This window comes from Lonchura striata, chromosome 28 (assembly GCF_050655825.1).
Source record: "Lonchura striata isolate lonStrDom1 chromosome 28, ASM5065582v1, whole genome shotgun sequence".
In the NCBI taxonomy this organism is placed as follows: Eukaryota; Metazoa; Chordata; class Aves; order Passeriformes; family Estrildidae; genus Lonchura; species Lonchura striata.
In genome coordinates, this window is record NC_140730.1 from 4,338,569 (window position 1) to 4,353,522 (window position 14,954).

The 14,954-nt window shown below is 57.4% G+C and overlaps 1 protein-coding gene across 2 annotated transcripts; it reads left to right on the forward strand.

Moving 5' to 3' along the window:
• The first annotated feature begins 193 nt into the window (after positions 1 to 193).
• POLRMT (RNA polymerase mitochondrial) lies at positions 194 to 14,789 on the forward strand. 2 transcript variants are annotated; one of them, XM_021540109.4, is made up of 21 exons: positions 194 to 350; positions 897 to 992; positions 1,265 to 1,881; positions 2,570 to 2,700; positions 3,644 to 3,830; positions 4,262 to 4,411; positions 4,519 to 4,686; positions 5,000 to 5,170; positions 5,591 to 5,830; positions 6,065 to 6,844; positions 7,126 to 7,248; positions 9,496 to 9,618; positions 10,482 to 10,661; positions 10,765 to 10,851; positions 11,094 to 11,207; positions 11,760 to 11,809; positions 12,081 to 12,179; positions 12,505 to 12,577; positions 13,034 to 13,116; positions 13,482 to 13,561; positions 14,131 to 14,789. In XM_021540109.4, the coding sequence occupies exons 1-21, from the start codon at positions 194 to 196 to the stop codon at positions 14,178 to 14,180; spliced, it is 3,759 nt and encodes a 1,252-aa protein (XP_021395784.4). In that variant the 3' UTR covers positions 14,181 to 14,789. The 2 variants fall into 2 exon arrangements, with proteins under 2 accessions (XP_021395784.4, XP_085418568.1); XM_085562442.1 differs by having other exon boundaries at positions 284 to 504.
• The last annotated feature ends 165 nt before the right edge of the window (positions 14,790 to 14,954 follow it).

Below are 14,954 nucleotides of genomic sequence, written 5' to 3' on the forward strand. Positions count from 1 at the left end.
ACGTGGGGACGGTGGTGTCAGACGGTGGAGACACGCCCAGCTCGGTCCGGAGAGCCGGGGTCAGCCGGGCTCCGCGTGTTCCCCGGGCTCCGCCGCCGCCCGGGATCCGCGTCCCGCGATCCGCGCCCGCCCGAGCCCACCCGTCGGGGCCGCCGCGGCCGCCAGGGGGCGCGGGGCGCGGCCGCGCTGCCCCATGGGAGCTGTAGTCCGCAGCGGCGGGACTCGCGCTCCCGGCGCGCCCCGCGGCGGCGCGGCGCCATGGCGCATGCGCGGCGGCGCGCGTGGCCCGGGGATGGCGCTGCTGAGGCTGCGGGCGGTGCTGAGGGGCCCGGGCGGGCTGCGGGGCCCCGGTGAGCGGGAACGGGCACCGGGGGGACACGGGGGCACCGGGGGGCATGAGGGACCCGCGGGGACACGAGGAGACCGGCACACGGCCCGAGTGTGCGGACGGAGATGGGCCGGGACGTCCCACGGTGCTGAGCGCTCTGTGGGATCACCTGGAAGGTGGAAGGGTCTTTTTGCGTCGTGGGTACCCCAGGGGTGGAGCCGGGGCTGTGGGAGTGCTGGGGTGTTGTGGCTCTCCAAAGGGCTGATTTGGGGGCTCTGGGTCTGTCCCAGCTGTGGGATAGCGCCCGCCTGCTCTGGGGGTCTTGGGATGCTGCCACCTCACTGACAGCGCTGGCTTTGTGGTGTCCCTGGGTCATGTTCCTTCTGAGCCTCTGGTTCCAGGGCTGTCCCTGTCCCTCCTGCCCTCCTGTGCTGCTGCTGAGAAACATCCCGTGCTCACTCTGTCCACGCTGTGTCCAGCTGGGGCCGTGGGGCAGAGCAAGGGACAGGGAATGTGTGAAGGTGTGAACCTCCTCTGACCCCCACACCTCTGTGTTCTTCCTTGGCAGGGATTCCATGGAGAATCTTCAGGAGCTACTCCTCTGCCAGCACCAAGGAGAAGGCGAACAGAAGTGGCACCTGTGAGAGGACAGAGCTGCTGGAAGGTGAGACAGCAGTCAGACCAGCCTGGGCTGTTGCTTTTTCCCTGGCAGTGACACTGCTGGGTTCCTGGGATGCTGAGGTGGGCTCCAGCTTGCAGGTAGATCTCAGAGAGACAGAGGTTGGTATCTCTGTTTTGGAGCAGGGCTGGCCAAGGAGGGATGAAGTTCTTGTGTGAACCCTTTTTTCTCAACATGATCTTGGTACTTCCAGAGTGAGGACAGGACAGAGCCTTTTGTTGTGCCTCATCTCCCATCACCTCTCTCTTTCCCACTAGTGCTGAAAGCTCGAGCAAAGCAGCTGCAAGGCAGTAACGTCCCAGAGGTGACGGTCAGCAAAGTGGAACTGGCAGCACTGGACAATGACAAGTACCAGGAGGCTGTGGTCCCTGGCCCCAAGGAGAAGCAGCCCCTTGCCAGAGGTGATGGCCTGGCCCAGTCCAACACCTGGGCCAAAAAGTTGCAGAAGGAGATGTATAGCCAGCAGCTGAAGATGAAGCAGGAATTGCCCAGTGCTGCCTCCCTGGCTCTGGAGGGCCAGGCCAAGGTGGAGGTCAAGGCAGAGACCAGACCCCCAGTAAAAACCATGAAGAGCCCAAAGATCCCAAAGACAAAAGCAGCCACTGCTTGGAACCAGAGCTCTGGCAGCCCTCACAGCAAGCCCAGGGAGATGAAGGAGGCTGCAGAGCTGAAGAGGCCTCAGAGGATGCCAAAGGACAAGAGTAACCAGCAGGCGCTGCAGCAGACCATCCAGTCCAACCTGGAGTGCTTCCTGTTCCTGCAGCAGGCGGAGGAGGCCGAGCGGTACCTGCTGCTGTGCCACAGCTCTGCCGTGAAGGGCAAGCTGCTGGACACCGGCGCCTTCAACATCGTCATGCGCATCTGGGCCAGGAAGGTACCGAGCTGATGTTCCCCACGTCTCAGCCCCTAAATTGCCAGGCTAGCCCAGAGCTCCGAGGCTTTGAGGGGAGGAATATCAGGAGATGGCAAAGATTTCCAAAAGAGGCTCTTACCCCGATGTATGATGGTGCAGCTCTCTTTATTCTGTGATGTCCATGGGGAGAGCGGGGTAAAGAGCACGAACAGGAAATGTCAGGGGTTTATCCAGGCTCTGGACAGGGAGGGCTCCTTGGCTCTCCACCAACCCTGTCAGGGCAGGAAGGAGGGTCCAGGGTTATCTGATCAGAGTCACAGGGGTCCCAGGGAATGGGGAAAAGGCATGTCCAAATGCACTGTAACACCGAGCTGCGCTGCTCCGGGTGGGAGAGGGGCTGGCCCGTGAGGAACTGCCTCCAGCTGGTTTTACCTGTGCTTGTCACTTCAGCAAGTGTTCAAGCAGCGCTTCTGGCAAGGGGGACTGAGCTGGCATGGGGACACAGATCTGTGGGAGGTGGCTTGGGGAGGAAGAAAGGAGTGGGGAAAGGGTAGGGTAGGTGTGACTAAATCTGATCCAGGAGTAGAGGGGCATGGAGCTGTGATTCTGGAGCTGCTGGTGTCAGTGTCCACAGCCTCCTTCCCTTCTCAGGTAACACAGCCTCCTTCCCTTCTCAGTGAGCACAGCCTCCTTCCTTTCCTACCTGCAGGGCTCTTTGAACCGCCTGGAGCGATTGTTTTCCATCCTGGAGGCTTCCAGCCTCCGGCCCAACCTGGAATCCTACGCAGTGGCCCTGGAGTGCATGGGCCGGACCAAGTCACCTCCCAAAACCATCCTGAGGTAACAGCTGCCTCAGGTGCTGCTAAGCCTTAGGGGCAGCAGCTGCACATGCTGTGCTTGGAGAGCTGCAGTGGGTTGGGGTCAGGAAGAGCTGCCCCTTCTGTGTGCCCACCTGGATGCTCTGAGCCACTTCTCATGGCCAGATTTTGGTGTGGGCAGAGCACCCTCTCTGCCACCCCAGCTGCTGGGGAGTTTGTCTGAAATTGTGCAGGGAGAGGAGATGTAGAAGGAGAAAACAGGCACTGTTCTCCCCAGAGCTGGGCTGGGAGAGACCCTCTCCAGTCAGGGACTCCTTGGTTCCACACGCATCCAGGCATCTCGCTCCTTCTGGCCCCTCCGTTGCTGCCTGGCTTAGCTCCTCTGTTTGTTTTTATGGCACTTCTGTGGAGTTTGCACATTTTGGTGGGCTCAGTCACATAGCTGGCTCTTGCAGGGCTCTCCAGAGGAGCTTGGACAGGAGATTCAGCTAGATTTCCTAATGGACAGGGAAATGTCAGTGCTAAAGTGGGCAGCTGAAAGAGCCCTGGAAGATCCCACAGGCTGGGCCTAGGGGCAGTGCCTGGGGCTGGAGGCACAGCCAGCTCCTCTCCCATGGATGTAGAAAGCTTCTGATGCACTAGTGCTGAACATCAGCGATGTATCACTGGTCTCTCTGTCCTTTGGCTGCTGACACGTTCTAGATGCCTTCAGGGGAATGTCTCCAGTCAGCTGACTCTGACTGCTGGAGGCTGTGGAGCTGTGTCAGTGCAGCACGGCTGTGGGGCAGCCTGTGGGCAGCTCGGCCTCCCTGCCCAGGCAGCTCTGCAGTGGTGAGGGATGGACACCCGATCCCTGTAACCTGAGGCGAGTGGTGACCTTGTGGGAAGGGCTGTGCTGAGGCAGCTTCTGTACAACACGCTCAGGCCCTTGGGGAAGATCGAGCCTGTCCTGTGCTCCTCCTCAGATACCTGCAGCAGCTGAACAGCAGTGGCTTCCATGTGGATGAGCTCTTCCAAAAGTGCCTGTTTGAGGAAGATGAGAAGGAGATGGTGCTGTGGGCCATCAGGACTGTCCAGCCCAACTACCAGCTGCCTCCTCCACCCAGCCCCAAGATCTGCAAGTCTTCTCTGCTCCAGGACTTCTATTCCAGAGTAAGCCACAGCCCTCAGGGAGGTGTTGAAGCTGGCCACATGGTATTCACAGGTGTTCTTAGGTACAGCCCAGGGGAGGGCTAGCAAGAAAAAAACCTTATAACCTGATCTCTGCCCGATAGCCCACACAAATCATCAGATGAATGACATTACTTACAGCCTTACAGCTGTACAGGCTGTTCCCTTACAGGGGAACAGCAAAGCGGAGGGCTTGCAGGGGGCTGGAGATGGCTCCATGCATGGCAGGGGGTGCCTGGGGAGGTGCTTGGCCATAGCACAGGAGCAGAGCAGCCTCTGGATCCAGAGGTCCCAGCGAGGTGCTTTCAGCCCACAGTTGTACCACAATTGTTCCTCTTGCAGGGAAGCTGGGAGAATGAGCATGGCTTCTCCTCTTCCCAGTTTTGGCACTGACTGCCTCTGTCCCATTGCAGGAGACGATGGTGTCGTACCCCAAGCTGGATTTCTCCGTGAAGGAGTTGCAGGAGCGCTTCCAGCAGCAGCTGGAGATGGAGCTGAAGAACACCGTGACCATCGAGTCAGTGGAGGCAGCCAAGCCCCTGACCCCACAGGCTGTCAAAGCGGTAAAGTCAGGGCTCTGGGGCAGCCCTCAGGACCTGTGGGTGAGAGCTGAGGCTGCACAAGCCAAAGAGGGGCAGCTCTCACTGACCTTCCTTCCTTTTCCATGCAGCGTGAGCTGCTGGGCGCCCTCCGCTCCCAGTGGCACGATGCCACCCTCCAGGCCCTGCAGAATTCCAAGCGCAGCATGGCCAGGCCCAAGAGGCTGTCCAAGTACAACATCCTCTACCCCTACCTGTGTCTGCTGCCAGATGAGGAGTATGTGGACATCATGATGCAGGTAGGTGCCTGTCCTACCCTACCAGGAGTGGGGCTGGACTATCAGCCATGGGGCTGTCACAGAGCACTAATGTCCCACTTGAGCCAAATTGGAATTTCCTGAGAGGTTTACCAGGTTTTTAGCTGCAGGCTCTCTGCACAGAGAAATCCATGCTCTGTCCTGGTTGTTTTTCCTTCCTCACCATCTGTTCAGTATCATGGAAATCAGCATCTTTCTGTGCTCCCTGCACAGCAGCTTTAACTCCCTCTCTGTCTCTCTGCTATGTCTCTCTGTTCCTCCTTCCTAAGACCCTTTTTGCCTTGCCCTTTCCCAGATCCTCAACGATCTGTCTCCACAAGGTGAGTCCCTGGCAGTCCTGGCCAGGGAGCTGGGCTCCAAAGTCTACGACAGGTACATCATCCAGAGGAAGCTGCGCAGCGGCCAGCTGGAGAAGGTGCAGGAGATCTATGAGAACTACATCCAGCTGCTGGCAAAGGACAGCCAGGTGAGGATCCCTCAGAGCCAGGAGTGCCATGCAGGAAAGCTCTGAACTTTGCAGGGAAGGAGAGCACAACAGAGGAGAAAGGGGCCAAGGGCACTGCCATGGGCACCTCAAGGGCCAGGGGAGCAGGTTGTTCTCAGAGCTGAGTGCTCATAGAGGCAGGCAGGTCTGCAGTCTGGGCAGGAGGGGCAGGATGCCATGGGGACAGGGTGTCAGCCCTGGAGTGTGGCAAGAGGAAGGACTTTGCAGTGCTACTATTCCCATTCTCACTGTTTGGTTCAGCCCAGCCTCCTCAGCCCTCCTTCCCCAAACACCCTTATCAGGGAGAACCTCTGAGAGCAGAGTCCTTCTCAGAGCCAGGTAGATTGATCCCATCCAGCAAAGCCCCTCCAGCTGACTCCATTTTCTCCTTCCACCTCCCAGCCTAAACAGTACATGCCAAGGGAATACTGGGAGAAGCTGGTGGCAGAAGCAGGCTTTGGGCCTTCCCTGAACTTGAAGACCTGCAGCTGGCCGTGTGTGCTCCTCATGCGCCTGGGCATGCACATGCTGGAGCTCCTGGTGAAGGCTGTTAAGGTGCCCAGGAACATCCTCAATCGTCGCCTGGAGTCCAAGCCTATCCCTGTCCTCTACCACGTCTACTCCTTCTACAGTAACTGGCAGGTGAGCCTCATCCTGGGGGCTCTAGGGCTGTGCAGAATACCCCTTCCTCAAAACCAGACCCTTGCAAGGCCCTTCTCTGTCCTTGCTGCCATTCCTGCTCAGGGATGCTTTGAGGAGCCCCTGATTCTGTGTGGGTGCTCTCCTTACTTGGCATGATCCTTGTGGAATGGCTGACTGACCACAGGCTCTTCCACACTCCAGCCCTAATCCTCTGCTGCTGATCCTCCTCTCCAGGTCGGGCTGATAAGGCCCCATCCCATCTTCTCCCAGCTTGTGTCAAACGCTGCAGAGACCACTCTGACCTTCAACTCCTCCGCCATGCCCATGCTGTGCCCGCCAGTGCCCTGGACCTCGCCCAGTTTCGGTGCCTTTGTCCTCAATGACACCAAGCTGATGCGTTTCATGGACGAGACCACCCACCACCAGCAGCTCCTGGAGCAGTGTCCCCTCGTGAACCTCCACCCCGTGCTGGATGCCCTGAACCAGCTGGGCAACTGCGCCTGGAAGATCAACCAGCCAGTGCTGGATATCATCATCTCCATCTTCAACGACAAAGGCAACGAGAAGCTGGACATCCCACCACCCCTCTCTGAGGCTCCCAAGCCTCCCACTCCTCCCAGCAATTCCTCCAGCTGGAGCAAGTCCTTCAAGCACGAGGTGTTCCTGTGCAAGAAGAAGGCCGCAGAGATGCACAGCCTGCGCATGGACGCGCTCTACAAGCTCTCCATCGCCAACTATGTCAGGGACAAGGTGTTCTGGTTCCCTCACAACATGGACTTCCGTGGCAGGACGTACCCTTGCCCGCCCTATTTCAACCACCTGGGCAACGATGTCACCCGGGCCATCCTGCTCTTCGCAGAGGGGAGGCCGCTGGGGCCCAGGGGACTCGACTGGCTGAAGATCCACCTCATCAACCTGACGGGGCTGAAGAAGAAGAACGCCTTGCAGGAGCGGCTGGAGTATGCCAATGAAATCATGGAGGACATCCTGGATTCGGCTGACCGCCCGCTCACGGTATGTGGGAGCTTCCGGGAAGTGAAATAAAATGGAAATCAGAATCGATTTTGAAACAAAAAAATTTTGAAAGATAGATTTTTGAGAGGTAAAAAGGGAGAAAGCAATGCAGAGATTCCTAAATAACCTGCTTCTGTCTGAAGACATGATGTAAAACTAGGGAAGTGGAGGCATGGTGGGAGGAGGTGCTGTGCTCAGCATATCTCAGGGGCTCCTACCTGTGATTTGAGGGGCACAGGAGCACTGCCTGCTCCCTCCAGCCTGGGCTTTCTCATTCCCAGGGCAGGAAGTGGTGGATGGACACTGATGAGCCCTGGCAAGCCTTGGCATGCTGTATGGAAATCGCCAAAGCCTCAAGGTCCCCAGATCCGGCAGCCTACATCTCACACTTCCCGGTTCACCAGGTAGGATCCTGGCAGGTCCTCACAGCCCGTGTGGGGCTCAGCAGGGCAGGAAAGGAGCATCCAGGTCTCCAGCTCTGCAATCCCTGCTCCACACGGCTAGGTTTTCTTAGGAATGAAAATGCAGTGTTTGCCATCTTGGCATGAGAACTCTGGTGATTTGCTGCTGCCTGCAGCCATCCATGAGCTGGTTCAACCCAGGGCTGCCTGGCTTCCCTTGGCTTGAGCAGAACCCAGCTGGGAGATCGCTGGCAGCTGCCTCAGGGTGAGCGCCAGGCCAGTGTCACCATCTGCAGCCACAGGACCAGGACTGGAATTCAGCCCAGCAGGGCAACACCTGGCTGTCTGGAGTGCTCAGAGCTGTGCTTTGGAGGCCTTTGCTGCACTCCTGAAGCCAAGCAGCTGTGCAAGAGCAAATATGGCAAGTCTGGAATTCTGAGGGCATAGGGACAGATGTGCTTGTCCCCCACCTTCAGTAGCCTGTCACTATGTGCCGTGTCCCTGCTCAGGTGCTGCTCAGCTCCCTGAAGACACCTGTCCTCTGTGGCTGCACTGGGACAAGGTTGATAGTGGCTATGGGTAAGGGCCACTGCTCCTTTCTCTTAGGAGGAGATCAAGTGGCCATGATTGAGTGGGGAGGGCAGCAGTTCTTCTGCCAGTAGTGATAGTCTGGAATATGAATGAGGCAGTCAGGTCTGATATTTTGATGACAACAAAAGGTCAAGAGAGCAGCTGGGGGTGTGTGGCGGGTGCAGCTAATGAAATATCAGCAAGGACTTCTTCTGGAGAGTGCCAGAGTGTCATTCAGCCTGAGTCATCAGTGCTGAATTAACGGAGCCGTCAGGTCCTGGCGCTGCCTTTCCGCACTGCAGGGAGTGGGGAGAGAGTGCAGGAGAAAGGGGCCCCTGCTTGAGGAACCTGACAGCCCTGGAGTAGCTGTGGCTGACAGTCCTGGAGTCCTGGAGTAGCTGTGGCTGACAGTCGTGGAGTCCTGGAGTGGCTCCCTGTGACCAGGGAGAGCCTGAGCACAGGGGGCCAGGAACAGCAGCACATCTGTAAGAAACATCACTGCCAGTGCAGTCTGGGGAGAACCAAGATCTTCCTGCACCATCATTCAGGTCCTGTCTGTCTCACCCAAGCTGCTCTTGGTTCCAGGAGGGCTGCAAGGGCAGCTGCTGTGGCAGACACTCATCATGCCTCTGATGCAGCTTTGGGAAATCTGTGAGGGAGCTGGTTTCTGTCAAAGGGATGTTTTCATCTTCTGGCAGTGCAGCTGTCTGGAGTTGCAGAGCCAGCTGGGGCTTCCTGAGGGATCTCTGGCTTGGCCTGCCTTTTCCTGCCTCTGATCCCACTGCTCAGGTTGTTTTGACTGCTGGTTCTTGGGGCTGCTTTTAGCAGTCCAGATGTATTCGGTGTTTTCCCAATTTTTTGGTTTTCAATGTTTCCACAGAGCTCTGATGTCTTTGGAAACCCGCAGAAGTGGTGATGTGAGGTTTCTGATTTTAAACCTCACAAGTCACAATAGTTAGGGATGGAACCCTGGCCTGGTTCAGGGGCTCTGTGTGGTGGAAAAGTCTCTCCTCCAGCCCGTGCTCCCAAAGAAAAACTCAGCAGTCTCTGTTGTTCGGTCTCAAGGCAGTTTATTGCAAGTTATCTAAAAGATTTTCTTCTGGGGCTGCTGTGGTTTGCTCAGCAGCTCAGGCAGAGGCACACACACACCCTGACATCCTCTCTGACCCCGACTGCTTCTTCTCTCCCACCCAGGGCTGCTGCTGTCTTTTATATGGTACATTACGTGTTACATGGTTACAGTTTTCCCCCAATGTCTATTACCTATATTAAATGGTGTTTTTCTACTCTAAACCAATTTGTGAGTACCAACATCACCAAGAACATGGAGGTAAGGAAGAAGAAAGACGAGGAACAGGACTGGCCTACATTCCTCCATCTTAAAACCTCTGACCCCCATGTACAAAGTAAAAACCCCCTTGCACAATACTAAAAAATTCTCCCCTCTACTTTGTAACTACTTCTACTATAATATCTAAATTTTTGTGACTGCTTGTTCCACCTTCAAAGTTGGTAAATCATTCCATGGCTCAAACTAAAAATCACAGCTGTTTCCAGCTGCCTGCCAGGGTCTCAAATGCTTCTGACCAGGGCCTGGAACCTCCAAAAATGTCTGAGGAACAGATGAGCAGGGCTCTGTCCACACACTGACTCCTTGTTTTCCTCGTGCTCTTCCGGCAGGATGGCTCCTGCAATGGGCTGCAGCACTATGCAGCACTCGGCCGGGATCTCAGCGGCGCTGCCTCCGTCAACCTGGTGCCCTGTGGGCTCCCTCAGGATGTCTACAGTGCAGTGGCCCAGCAGGTGAGGCACTGTGGGGACACACGGGGTCCTTCTGGACCTGCCTCCTCCTCTTGGTGTGCACAGGGTGACTCCCACTTCCAAGGAGAAGGCAGAGGGCTGGGGAGAGACAGGGACTGTCTGTCCCCGAGTGGGATGTGACTGGAGATCTGTCCTTACAGAGGTGGCTGTGAGAAATCCCCTGGGATTTCTGCTGTCCTCACTTGTCCTGAATGAAGCCTGGGAGAACTAGGCTGGAGAGGTGGAAGAGAGCAAAGTGTGTTTGTTCCTCATCCCTTGGTCACAGCTGGCTGGGCTATGGGTTATGAGGTTTTTCTTCCTTGAGCTGAGTTGGAGGGAGTGGGTAAAGATTCAGCCTTGATCCTGCTACAAAGTCTTTGGTGTCTTTGTCAAGATGTGATGTGAAATTTGCCACTGGGACAGTGCTGAGAGGCTCATTCAGCTGGCATTGGACCCTGCATCTCCCATCTGGGTCTCAGCAGGTTTTCTCCAGGCAGCACCACACCAGAGAGCAGGAAGAGTTCACGGAGGTGCAGGGCTTGCTCAGTTATCACTGGGGGGCAGAGGCAGGAGAACCCAGGTTCTGAGCCACTGTCAGGCTGTGTCCTTGTCCCAGCTGGCACAACCCAGTTACCAAGAGAGAGTGCCAAAGCAGCAGGGAAGGCTCTGCGGGCACTGTTGTCCATGTTGGATCCCTTCAGCAGGTGCCTTCACTCATCCAGGGTGGTGCAAATGGGCTTCAGGGATCCTGATGGGAGCTTGAGCCAGGCAGTGCACAGCTGGGAGGCTCCCACAGGCCACAGGCACGGAGGGGGCTCGAGCCAGCGTGGCTCCTGCCAGCCCTGACTCTGAGGCACTCTCCTCAGGTGGAGGAGTTTCGGAAGAAGGATGCTGAGCGGGGCTTGAAGATTGCCCAGGTGCTGCAGGGCTTCATCAGCCGCAAGGTGGTGAAGCAGACGGTGATGACGGTGGTGTACGGGGTCACTCGCTATGGGGGCCGCCTGCAGATAGAGAAACGCCTCAAGGAGATCGATGAGTTCCCCGAGGTAGCATTCCTGTGTGTCCCCTCTCCCTGGATCCTGTCACTTCCCTCCGTGTCTCTGGCTGTCCCTTCGTACAACCCATGGCTCTGCCTCTGGTCTGTGCCAGGAGTACTTGTGGGAAGCGTCTCATTACCTGGTGAAGCAGGTGTTCAACAGCATCAAGGAGATGTTCTCAGCAACTCGAGACATCCAGGTAAGGAGCCTGTTGCCCTTTACCCTCACTTTTTCTCCTTCCCTGGTCCATTCATACGTAGACAAAGGGATGCTCCAAGGGGAGAGATGGTTCTCCTGGCCCAGAAAGGCTCCTCCTGCCCCAGCGCAGAGGTGTGGCATTGTACCAAACTCTGTGGCAGGAGCAAGGTTGGCCTGTGCTGGGAGGGGATGGGGTCTCCCAGCTCCACACTAACTCCAGCTGCTTCCTCCCCTCCTCTGAAGAACTGGCTGACGGAGAGCGCCAAGCTCATCGCCCAGTCGGGCCGGACGGTGCAGTGGGTCACACCGCTGGGGCTCCCCATCATCCAGCCCTACTATCGCTCCAGATCCACTGTGGTGAGTGTCCAGAGGCAGCTCTCATGGCCCACCCTCCCTGTGCCATGGTGGGAGCAGGGCAAAGACAGCCGGGTTGGCATCACTGGTGGGTGAGCCTGCAGAGCAGGTAGGATCCCTGAGTGCAGGCGCATCCTCCAGCCTCATGGCTCCCTGCAGAGCCTGGAGTGTGTGGGTGAGCTGGTGAGGAAGCTCTGTGGCTCCATCCCACTCAGGCAGCTGGGGCACGGGCCGTTCCCCGCTCCGAGAGCCTCCTCAGGGCTCGTGTGACTCAGTCTCGCTGCTGTCACCTCCCACGTGCTGCTGTGCTGACTCACAGCCCCCCAGCCCCAGCAGCCCTCGGGCCAATTCACCCTGCGAGGGTGAAGGGGTTCAGATGCCTGCCAGCAGCCTCAGGAGGGGAGCTGGGCAAAATGTCACTGGGCAGTGGCAGCTGCCATGGTTCTGGGACACCTTGCAAAGGCACAGGCCCCTCTCCAGAAGAGTGGGGCAGTGCCCAGCCCACCGTGCTGCCAGGCAGTGCAGGGTGACAGCTGGTACCCCCTCTCCCCACAGCTGAATTGTGGCATGCAGCGCTTGAGCGTGAAAACCTCCAACAGCAGCCAGTAAGTACAAAACCATGGCCTGCACTGCACCCCTGCTGGCCTCAGCCTGTGCTCTGGGGACAAGGCCTTCCTGTCAGGGAAGCTGTCAAGGAGTGCCAGAGCTCCTGTTATTGCCCCTGAGCTGCAGAAAGCTGGACAGAGCAGCAGGGCCTCGGGGCCCTTCAGGGCAGCCCCCTCACCCCCAGGCTGGGGTGGCACTGTCTCTGTGCCAGTGCTGTCATCTTTGGCCTTGAAATGCCCCAGCTCCTCTGTGCCCCACTTTGTCCTGCAGGAAACCTGACACTGTGAAGCAGAAAAATGCCTTTCCTCCCAACTTCATCCACTCTCTGGACTCCACACACATGATGCTCACAGCACTGCACTGCCTCAGGTAGGGAGTGGGCAGCTGGGCTCTCACCTGGCTCTGCTGTGGCTCAGGACTCTCCTGGGAGAACATTGCTGGGGCAAGGCACCACATGGCACTGAGGAGTCCCTGTGGGTGGGCATTTGGGGTTCCTGGCAGAGAAGGAGAGGAGGCAGCAGGACGGGGACAGGGAGATCCTGGGACTGGCCACCTCCCTGTGAAAAGCTGCTGCGCAGGGAGTCTCCCTCTTGTGTGGTCCCTGCTCCTGTCCCAGCCAGGGGTTCTGCATGGGGTGGTTCCATCACACACAGGGGTCTCAGCACTGCTTCATGGCACCTCTGCCTCCTTGCAGGGAGGGCCTGACCTTCGTCTCAGTCCACGATTGCTACTGGACTCACGCGCTCACCGTGGATGTCATGAACCAGGTAAAAGTGTCCTCCTGGCTCCCTTGGGAGCAAGATCTTGCTGATCTGTGCTCTGGGCCCATGCCAGGCCTCGCCTCCCCTGGGCTTTGCTCCATAGGCTGATTGATTCACCCGAGTGAGGTGAACCTGGGATGTTTGCTGGTGGTTGCAGCTGATTTCTTGGTGCCCCTTCTCCTCCCACTCTGCAGGGAGTGTGTGGGGAGAGTGTGGAAACAGGCACTAAACACAGCCCTGGCAGCCAGTGCCCCTGCCCTGCCCTGGGTCCTTCCCAAAGGCTTTTGTGCTTTTGGGTCAATCTCTACTTCACATCTTCCTGGGCTAATTCCTTTCACCCTTGTCTGGCAGCCCCCCCTTCCCACTCCTGCTGCTTTCCCTGCCCTTCACCTCTGACCTGTCACTGGGGGAAGGAGGGAAAACACCTGCTAAGCTGCACCTCACAGTTGTCTCCCTGGTCAGGTCTGTCGGCAGCAGTTTGTGGCTCTGCACAGCGAGAAGATTCTGCAGGATCTGTCTGAGTTCATGTTGGAGAAGTATTGCAGGTATTCCTGACCTGTTGGATTTCCCCCCCACTTCCCAGAGGTTGTGTCCAGGTGCTCACAGGTTGTGTTACCTGCCTGGGGCTTGCTCTGGGGGGAAGCTGTCCTTCATTCTTGCTTGACACCCAAATCACCATCAACAGCAGTGTAAAAACCCAGGGCTCTGCACCCTCTTGCTGCAGAACCAGGGGAGGGTTTGGCAGCCTTAGGATCTGCCCTGCTGGGCTGCTGGGGCTGGGCTCCTGCTCTCACTCTGGGCTGCATGGTCTGTTTTGGAAGAGCTGAATCCTGTTGTCAGGGACTGCACTAGGGAGCAGAGGAGGATGTGCCTGGTTCCAGATAACCCGTGTTTATTTGCTTCCTTCTAGTTCATCCAGCTCCAGCATGGAGCCCATAGCCCAGTGGCAGAAGAGACTGATGGAGCAGCTGTCAAATGTCCCCAGGACAGGTAGGATCATGGGACAGGAACATGCAGAGCTCAGGAGCGTTTTGGAGACAAGGGGAATGAGATGGAGTGGCTCCAAAACCACCAAAAGGCAAAAAGCCAGAGCTGTCTCCTTGGATCAGGCTTCCTCTCCTATGCTGGACTGCAGAGCCATGGGGCAGAGCAGTCCAGCACGTCCACATTCCCTTGTAGCATTCCTGTGAGTGCTCCCTGCCATCCTCGCTGAGTTCCTGGGATTTCCCCCAGGCTGACCCAGCTCTTCCCATCCTGCTCTTGTTCTGCTCCCATCTGTTTCCAACCATGAGCATTTGCTGGGAGATGGGAGCGAGGGACTCAGCATGGTAATTGCCAGGATCTAGATGATATACATGCAATGGGATTAAGGCAATTAGTTTAACTCCTTCTAATCCCTCAGCCCTGTGTCTGCCAAGCCATCTGGCTCTGCCTGACCTCTGTGTGGAGTGGCTCCATGGGCAGCACAGTCCAGGGCCAGGGATCCTTCATGCACTGAGGCCACTTCCCTCTCCCTGTCCATCCTTGCTCTCCTCTGACCTCTCCTTTGCTCCCCTCAGGTGAATTCAACCTGAAGCAAGTGATGGATTCCACATATTTCTTCAGCTGAGCCTGGCAGCCTGCAGGGCCCTGGGATACCTCTGGAGCTCCAGCCATGATGGGCACTGGCCTGCAATGCTCTTCTGTCCCACATCTCATGGGGAAGAAGGTGCAGCTTCCAGCCCAGCGAGAGCCCTGCCTCACTCGGAGGCGCTGGGGCAAACAGAATCTGCTGGAGCAGCTGGTGGGGCACAGAGCTCTGCATTGTTTGCTGTCACTGCTGTCCCAGCACAGAGGGAGGGCACCAAGCCTGGCTGGAGGTGAAGGGGTGGCAGGGTGGCTGCCCTCAGCCCTCACCCCAGTGCTGTGAGCACTGTCCTTTGCCTGGCTGTTGCCTGTCCTGGGGTGCTGTCCCTCTCTTTCCCCTCCACCAGCAGGGCTCACACTTGGAGGGGCAGGCAACTGAGCTGGCCACAGGAGCCCCAGCCCTGCTCTCGGCCACAGGTGCTGCTCTGTGCTCTGCTCGGCTCTGGGCACTGTCCTCATTTCCCATAGCACAGCCTCTGCTCTTCACTCTCTTTTCCAGGGATGAGTTTTGCTGCTGCTCAGGCAGGGAAAACCACTAACTTGGCTGTCAACCTGTACAATATTGTAAATAAAATGTTTTTTTGAAATACAAGATGAGACCTGTGTCATCTGGAATGTTTGCCTGACCCCTGTCTTTGCCAGGGGCACGGGGAGGTGGGATTGCTGCCTCCCAGTCTGGCCCTGTTCTGCTGACTGGTTGGGCACAGGGTGTCACATTCTGAAAATGCTTTTGTAGCAGAAACATGGAATTGTGCCA